At 40.8% G+C, this 8,860-nt stretch overlaps 1 protein-coding gene and 1 long non-coding RNA gene across 2 annotated transcripts in view; both read left to right on the top strand.

Annotated features, from left to right (window-relative positions):
• The first annotated feature begins 1,664 nt into the window (after positions 1–1,664).
• Positions 1,665–2,539, top strand: LOC118430636. The gene is made up of 2 exons (XR_004832880.1): positions 1,665–1,730; positions 1,867–2,539. It is a non-coding gene; the product is annotated as an uncharacterized LOC118430636 (long non-coding RNA).
• A 3,023-nt stretch (positions 2,540–5,562) lies between these two features.
• LOC118429956 overlaps positions 5,563–8,860 on the top strand; it is a 118,091-nt gene continuing 114,793 nt past the window's right edge. Inside the window, exons 1-5 of the mRNA XM_035840606.1 lie at positions 5,563–5,799; positions 5,962–6,016; positions 6,632–6,807; positions 7,062–7,140; positions 7,437–7,551. Of these exons, the coding sequence (XP_035696499.1) occupies positions 5,729–5,799; positions 5,962–6,016; positions 6,632–6,807; positions 7,062–7,140; positions 7,437–7,505 (450 nt within the window). The 5' untranslated portion in view covers positions 5,563–5,728 and the 3' untranslated portion in view covers positions 7,506–7,551. The remainder of the gene's footprint in view (positions 5,800–5,961; positions 6,017–6,631; positions 6,808–7,061; positions 7,141–7,436; positions 7,552–8,860) is intronic.

The following is an 8,860-nucleotide window of genomic DNA, read 5'->3' as shown; positions in this document are numbered from 1 at the left end:
TGTCTGCGTGTGCAGTGAAAAACTATGTATCTTAGAACCAATGTACACATGATGCTATTACCTTCGCAAAGAAGGTTATATTTTCGGTTGACTGATGTTGCGTCTTTAGATGTAGGTCAAGAGCATATAATGAGAGTAGCTGTGGATGGACATTAATGATATTTGGTATTTGATTAGCGGTTGCAGAAAAGAGTTCGAAAATGGTTGGCGTAGAACTTTCCTTCGGCACTGCAGCGGGCCGAGTGTGTGTTCGTTTGTTTGCGGACAGCATAGCTCGAGATGGTTTTGCATGATATTCGGTGGATAGGTAGGGTTCGTTGGGAAAAGGAGGTTCAAAGTTGGATGTAAAATGTTCCTCAAGCAAAGAGAATCGTAGTCTACTACAGAAGTCTACTACACCTCCCGAGGGGTGCTTAACCGAGCGTCATAATTCACGTTAACGAGTCAAAGGTCACAATAGTTCACATTATATGTCGCTGATATGTCGCTACAGTTTCTCGGAAATCAGGTGTCCTGCTATCTATCGTCTGCGTCTTGTCAGTGAGTGTAAAGTGGACGCGAACTGTATAGTCTACTACGCTAGTACCACAATTTCAAAGAACAGGTGTAAATCGGGCTTTATATAATGATTGTAGTTTTCGAATTTTTCAATTTTTCACTCCCTGACAATCGAGTACACAAATGAGACTATCTACTCCTGACTAATCAAAAACACCGTACAGCTGTGTAATGCCTGTATAACCGTTCGTGAACCAAACCTCAAATACGTTTATCGATGAATGAAATGTAACCTTTTATACTGTTGACTGTACATTGTCCTGTTACCAGGACGAGCCCTTACTGATAGCCTCCAGCTACTATGGTTGGGCAGCCCTGGCTGTATTTCTCTCTGTGCAACCGAGTAAATCAAATCAAATCACCCTACAGGTAAAACCATGAGGAAGTCTGTAGCCATCCTGTTGGTCGTGGCCCTGACTGTGGCCTTGATGTCGTACCAGGCTACAGCTGAGGGTTCGGACTCTGATCGGCGTCTTTCTGGAGTGAAAGGGCGACGGCGCTTCTATAACGTTAACGGAGGTGCTGACAAACGCCAAAGGCGGGCTGTGTTGGCAGGTGTGTACTGCTGCATACGTAAGGCCATGTTGATTTGATTAAATGAATGACATCGCGCGCGCGTTTCCGACCATACGTTCGGAGCAACTCTAAAATGATCACACATATGCCATAAAGCGAAAAAGAAATATTGGAAAATGGATCCTAATGTCATAGTAAATTACAAAATCAAAGAAAAAGAATGGTCTATTATTCGGTATACCATGTGTTTGTCAACGTTCCTGGCCACGTTGCGTCAACTTTGTGAACTTGTGTTAGTTTCCCAATGAGGTCACATTGATGTGAGACGTATGAAGTACAGATAAACAGGACTTTAGAAACCACAGTGTTGGCAATGAATTCAATAGCAATGTAAAATCATTGAAATACATCAACAAGAGATTTGCATAGAGACGGAGGGTGCCATAGACTTTTTGCAACTTATGATCGACCAAGTCATGTGTGCTATCTACATAACATAACGTGACGTTACAGAAGAAAAAAATAAGTGTTGGAAATTACCGTTTAACTTTATCCAGAATAAAAACTACCGTATATTGCTGTGTTTTGTACAGGGGATGAACCAGTCAAGGATCTTCTTGACGTGATCCCCCAGCGCCCGGGTGGAGAAGCCTGAGGTAATAACACATGGTACACTTTTATTTTCACACTCAACATGTGACATCTTTGTAGTTTTGTAACGATAAAGTAAGGTATTCACTAGCACTATCTGATTTTAAAAAAAATCATTTCATTCTCCTTTCCATGTTTCAGGATTCTGTTCATCCACAGCTGCAAACACTGGACCAGCTGCCTTCACGCCGTGAACATCATCGAAATAATCGTCCAGTAATGCTTCATTGCACGAAAACTTAGCTTCAATGTCATTCTCCTAGATAGGAGCCGGTGTGCTGCTGTTGTATTTGAAGAAAAGTTTAATGTTAACATGCATGTCAACGTTTAGGATTATACATGTCTTGCGTATCAGAAGTGATGATATTTCATACTGTTAGTACACAAATATAAATACAGGAACTCTTGATCTTGACATCAACAAGCTGATATCTAAAACCCAAATCTACGCCGCTTTTTCCTGAAATCTATATGCTACCAAAAATTAACAAATAGAGAGAATAACTCCTTTTTTAATGCTGGGGAAAGGGTTCATTGTTTTAAAATCTTTGCTAACCGAACAATGTGGAAAAATGCAGACTTTGTCATCATGAATGTTCCCATTTGGCCATTACATAACAAGTTGAAATGTAGTTGATGAGGGGATTTGTCTATGTCACATTCAGAATGACCATAGTAACTTTTACACTTATATTGACAACTTAACATCTTAGTACTATGAATGATCTAGACCATGTTTCTGGTTTGATGTAAGTCACCTGGACCTCTTTGTACTATTGGGCAGATCAGCAAACAAGCTTGGTGTGCGTGAGCATGTCTTGTGTATTTTGTTTCTATTATATAATACGGGAGTTCAGGTTCCGGCTGAGCAAGCTTGATATCATTGGAAAGGTCTCAAAAAGGTGAAAACCGCATTCCAATCGATTTCTTCTCGAGATAATCTTGATCGTTGGCGCTCTATCTTAGAATAACCGCTAGCCTCATTGAACCGCGTGCTGCGGCAAGGGGTAGGGTAATAGCTTAAACAAAATGTGCGTTACTTTCATCACTTGAATTTCATAGTAAAACCCGTGAGGATTAGGCAGAAAGCGATTTGAGTACCAAAAATTACTTCAATTACTTTTCTACAAGGCTCGCAAGCGGGTGAAGGTTCGCCTGGGGTAACCGCTAAGCGAACCCTTCGGTAACCGCAAAGAAAACTCATACGGTGGAACTTCCAGAATCTTAAACAAAATGTGCGTTACTTTCTTCACTTGAATTTCATAGTAAAACCCGTGAGAATTAGGCAGAAAGCGATTTGAGTACTAAAAATTACTTCAATTACTTTTCTACAAGGCTCGGAAGCGGGTGAAGGTTCGCCTGGGGTAGAAGGATGATGAACTCCACAGCTGTGGATTTCATCAGTATGTAGTGATGAAATCCACGGGCATTCCGTCGCTAATACTGACATTTGACTGTGGACTTCATCAGTATGTAGTGATGAAATCCACGGGCATTCCGTCGCTAATACTGACATTTGGCTGTGGACTTCATCAGTATGTAGTGATGAAATCCACGGGCATTCCGCTGCTAATACTGACATTTGGCTGTGGACTTCATCAGTATGTAGTGATGAAATCCACGGGCATTCCGTCGCTAATACTGACATTTGGCTGTGGACTTCATCAGTATGTACTGATGAAATCCACGGGCATTCTGTCGCTAATACTGACATTTGGTTGTGGACTTCATCTGTATGTAGTGATGAAATCCACGGGCATTCTGCCGCTAATATTGACATTTGGTTGGCTGTGTATTTCATCAATATGTAGGGGTGAAATCCACGGGCATTCCGTCGCTAATACTGACATTTGGCTGTAGATAGTAAAACGCCCTTTCACTAATAATTTTACACAGAGTAATCTATTTTAGCTGATTTATGTCAATCGATTGTGTGATACAATATTAATACAGATACCATTTGTAAAAATTTGAATTGATTGACTATACAGAGCTAGAAGTACGAAAATGTTACTTTGAAAGTGATTTGCACAAAGCTAGAATGGCTTTATTGGATCGTGGAGTATATTATTGACAATACTAGTAAACACAACAGATAGAGCCTCCAACAGACTCTAACCAGAACAACACAATGTCATGTAAAATATTTCTGGTACATTTCTAAGTTAAGCTGGATTCAAAAGACAAACACCTTTACTTTGTGCATCATCTATTTTAGTCCCATGTTTGTGACTAGTGACCTTCTGTTTAATGATCGACGTGCAGTCTAATAACTGTTATCAGACTGCACGTCGATTAGCAAATGAAATGCAACCCCTTTATACTCTTGTAGACAATTAGAACCTGGGCCAAAATACAATTGTAAGTCATAATCGTAAACCCTTACCACCCAAGCCACAAAGCACAACATTGGGAAGCAGTGCAGTTCTGATGTATACAGTCTGTTGGTTTAGTATTGTTTGTGATTGATTGAAGAACAAAAGAGCATAATAAGCAATTGGCCTTCTCTGGCTGGGAAAGTTGTCTTGCTAAGCAAGAAGCTTTTATCAATCTTGATAAAAGCTCCTTATGCTAAGGGACCAAGAACCCGATTTCCACCTTCCTGAGGGTCTGCATGCTCTTTTCCGTAAGGCGTAGGCAGGCCTTTTTAATTCCCGTAATTCGTAGGGTAAGCTATTTTCACGTAATTCGTAGTGAGGATGGAAAATTTACCGTAAAGCGTAGCCAGTGTATTTCACGTAAGGCGTAATCTAGCCTAAAAATTTCACGTAAAGCGTAATTAAGCCTAAAAATTACCCGTAAATCGTAGCTGGCCTCCCAAATTTCGTAAGTCGAAACGTAGTCTACCAGTAAATTTAGTCCTTCAAAACACAGGAAATTTCAGAGGATCAAGATTTCAAAATTTCGCCGGACCTCACTTGCGACTCCTTTCACCTTCGGTCATCGACATGGTAAAAATATGGTATATACCCTCAAAAATCTTCTTTTTTTTGCAAATAGAAATGTCATTGAAGTTAGCTTAGTCTGCCAGCAAAATTTGCCCATCAGAATGCAGGAAATATCATTTTAGAGGGTCAAGGTTTCAAAATTTCCATGGTCCTCCTTGTGCCACCTCGCGCCTTTGGAACTCGAAATTCTGAAAATATGTTGGGGATGTGTGTCAACCTCAAAGATCTGTTTTGCTAATAGAAATTTGCCCATCAAAATGCACAAAATATCGTTTTATAGAGGGTCAAGATTTCAAAATTTAGCCGGATCTCCTTTGCCACTCTATTCACCTTCGGTCATCGACTTCGTAAAAAATATGTATCATGGCTGGGGGATGTGACGTGTCAACCTCAAACACATTTTTTACTGATAGAAATGTAATTTCACTAAGTTTTCTATTATAGCCAAAAAAACTGGCGTTTCAGGGGGGCAGGATTTCAAAATTTTCCCGGACTTTCCTTCGGCGCTCGACGTGGCAAAAATAAGTTGGCTGGCGTCACCCTCATAAGCTTACGCTGAACCCCTGCGACTCTTTAATTAGAAATGCCATTTAACTTAGCTTTGTTTGCCAGCGAAAATTTCCCTTCAAAATGCAGGGAATAGTGTTTCAGAGAGTCAAAATTTCAATCTTTTCTTGCGGAGCACGACCCCGCCTCCATAATTTAGCGTAAACCGTTGTCAGTCTGTCTGAATTTAGCGTAAAACGTTGCCTGCCTTCGTGAATTTAACGTAAAGCGTTGTCGACCGTCCCGAATTTAGCGTAAAGCGTTGTCAGGACCCCCCATGCAGACCCTCATACAAGGCACACATTCGTAACTTCTTTTCATTTGTAGATGAAACACAATTAGAACAAACAAGTAGCGTAAGAGGAAAGTTACATGGCTGGAATAAATGTGTAAACATTACAAAGTTTGGACATGACTTTACAGGCGGTCTCACAGCGCCACCTATCTACATTGGTTGGTATTGCAACATGTCCTTCAAGTCGTACACAGTGTGATACTGTGCTGGCCGGATGTTTGCGGGCATTTTTAGCATCTTTCTTGAGAGAGTCAATACACTCCAAGCAACTCTGATTTGCAGGGAGTAAGTGCGTCTTTATTCATTAGAATATTTCTTTTATATGTCTTTCTTTTCTTTTGTATTCAAAGACGAATTTTGTACATAAAGATGTATTTCTTGTTTGGACAAGCCTTTTTGTCGCAAGAATGAGGATCTAGGAACAAGAAAGTTTTGTGTATCCTTTAGGCTGGTGTATCTTAAGAAGAAAAGCGCCGTTAAACGGCTGAAATCATCATTGCAGGTAAACCCGCATCCACAGGAAGGTTTTCTTTGTAACAGGGTAAATAACTAACCTCAAGAAGGTTTTCAACCTCCTTGCTAACCTTAAGTTTAATTGGACATCAAACGCTGGTCAACTATAATTATGCCATGGTTAGATTGATATAGTGGAAGATTCATACCACCACACCCATACCCCGCGTCCCAGACAGGTGATGGAGGGATAAGGAGTGCGGAAAGTCTCCATCCCTGAGCAGAGAGCGAGGCGAGTACTTTTCCCAAGCCATAAGAAATTAGAGAGGATGGTTGGGTGTTTAGGGTAAAGATACCTTCTTCTTTATATCTCAACACCCTCATACCCTTCCTACTGTCCCTAATTGACCCGACTTTAATTTTCGCCTGTTTCTGCCAACCACCTTTTTATCTTCCTCCCCAAAGTCAAACTGTGCGCCTTTTTTTGTGATAATATCTTTCCCTTTTATACCCCTGCACTCATTAGCATACGTGTACATTTGCATAACTCCTCTGATTGGTTACCCTCCAAAATTGAGTTAACTGACCACCTGTCTGTGGTGCGCGGGGACAGGTGTGACGCTGTGAATAGTACACAAAGATTATTCTGTCTCTTTGCATGCAGTTCTGGTCACCACTGGCTGAGCGTGTCCAGGTAGACCTACGGGCCAGAGCTGACACATCGTCTTGTTGGGAGACTCGTGCAGTAGTTTCTAACACCACAGCTTATGATGGGCACCAACCTCTTCTGTACTGCTGTTCACGGGACATGGAAATACAATGTCAGCAAGGCCACGGCAGGTAAGTTTTATGGATGACGACATCATTAATTTTAAACATGTAGCCATGACCGTAGCTGTAGAAGGGAAACTAGTTCGATGTACATGTAGTAGTCAACTTGGTGAATGATACCAGTCTTCCAGACTTTGTGCATCGATCTTGTATGGCCTGTTTGATGTGATACCATCCAAGTTAGTTTTAACCATGACGGATGCGGGTTTTCCTGCAATGATAATTTTAACCGTTGGGCGGCGCTTTTCTTGTCTTTGCCATAGGATGCACTCCCTTGGCGAAGCAATCTTGATGCTGTTTCACGGTCCACTCTGCAATGACGAGAAGACATATCCAAACCAGGTAACATCGTTATTGTCTGAAGAGTCAAATTAACCTGATGATATCCCTACTAACTGCTATAATCCAAGTTTATTTTTAGTTGAAAATACGCCCTCTTTAGAGTATCAATCTATTCATGTAAAACTACAAAACAGTTGCAGAAGCTTTATTCTTTGAATCAACGTTTGAACCTCATTAATAAAATAGAGCCATAGACATTATTAACAAAGGGGCACAACCTTAGAAGATGAGCAACACGTATAGACAGCGGAAGTTGTAACATTCTATTACAATCTGGGTTCGTATGATTATCTTAGAGACGTAGAAGTGACGGCCCAGAATTGCATGGAATGACGCAGGATGGTCCACAAGAGACGTTGCCTTGATGCAGACCACTTGACACAACGATGAAGAGACCTTATCAAGTATCAAGTAAGTCAGTATGATTATCTTACGGTTATCTGACGGTTTTTTTTTGCGAGTTACTGTGTGAAGGAAAGACAAAGTTATGTATTAGATAATTGATGTGACGTGTCATAAAAGCGCGACTTGAGCCCCTAACGTTTTTCTGCATCAAAAAACCAGGATCATCCCCAGTCCATTCTACTCCACAGCTGCATAACAGTCGAGCCTAACGATTTTCTCATCGCATCAATGTGCGCAGTTACAATAAACCTGCTTCCATCAAACATAAATCATGTGTTGAGCTATAACTTGTTATGCTACGTGTTATTCAACCATATTTTATCCAATGTGATATCCTAGTCTGTTTTATCAAGCCCCATCCTATGGAATTCCAGTCTTGTGCCTCACGCTAATGTGCCTAGTGCCTCATGCTAATTTTTGCCATCGGAATCACAGCATATAGCCCTCTTCACCGCATGGATGCCACACACTTAGTCTTCTAGCGAAGTGGCATCATGACTCGCCACATTGTTCCCGAATTTTCCAATAGCATTGATACATTACATCCTCTACAAACATTATGTGTCATAGAAAGAAAGATTGTTACTTCCATATTGACGCACTAGCTGCAATTAGGTTGGAATTTGATCTCCCATTTTTTAGGTGTAACTGCGTTTAAGTTGTGGACCTGGAAGATGTATGTCAATACACAGCTGTAAACCCTTTCAAATCCGTCTATGACTGCAAATCCGTTTGACAGTTAGGTATCTATAGATTACATCAAGTAGCTGGGTGATTTCGGGCGTAAATGACGTTATAAAGCCCTCTTGAGATAGGATGTCCCCATTGACGTACTTGGGTGTTTATCTCTTGCGCTATATAATGGGGAATCTTGGTCTTTATTGCGCTGCATTGTTTAGACCTAAGTCGCATTGGCTTTAAGAGAGATGGCTAAAAGCACCTCATTTGAGCATGCAGATTATGGCCATTGGTCATAAAGTAAGAAACAAGGACTCTCATCACTAATGAGTTGTCGTGGCTGGTTAAGACTATATTTCCCTAAAACAAGACACGAACATATTTCAATATATACTATGTACAATATGATATGTACTATGTACATACAGTAATATATGTATAGATCTGGTATCTACAAGGCTGTCCTGATGAACCCGTATATATACGGGATGCACATATATGATTCCTGTAGGTGGGTCCAGTAAATACAGGTTTGTGGCATTTCTTACCACAGGAAACCGCATTGATCTGGAAGTCTGCAGCAGCAGCATAGAATATGTAACGTTTTACTGATCAGATTAAACAACCAGTTTAGGAG

The sequence above is a fragment of the Branchiostoma floridae genome, chromosome 14, assembly GCF_000003815.2.
Source record: "Branchiostoma floridae strain S238N-H82 chromosome 14, Bfl_VNyyK, whole genome shotgun sequence".
NCBI classification, from domain to species: domain Eukaryota; kingdom Metazoa; phylum Chordata; class Leptocardii; order Amphioxiformes; family Branchiostomatidae; genus Branchiostoma; species Branchiostoma floridae.
The sequence above is the reverse complement of the archived record's forward strand: the minus strand, read 5'-3'. Positions and strand labels throughout refer to the sequence as shown.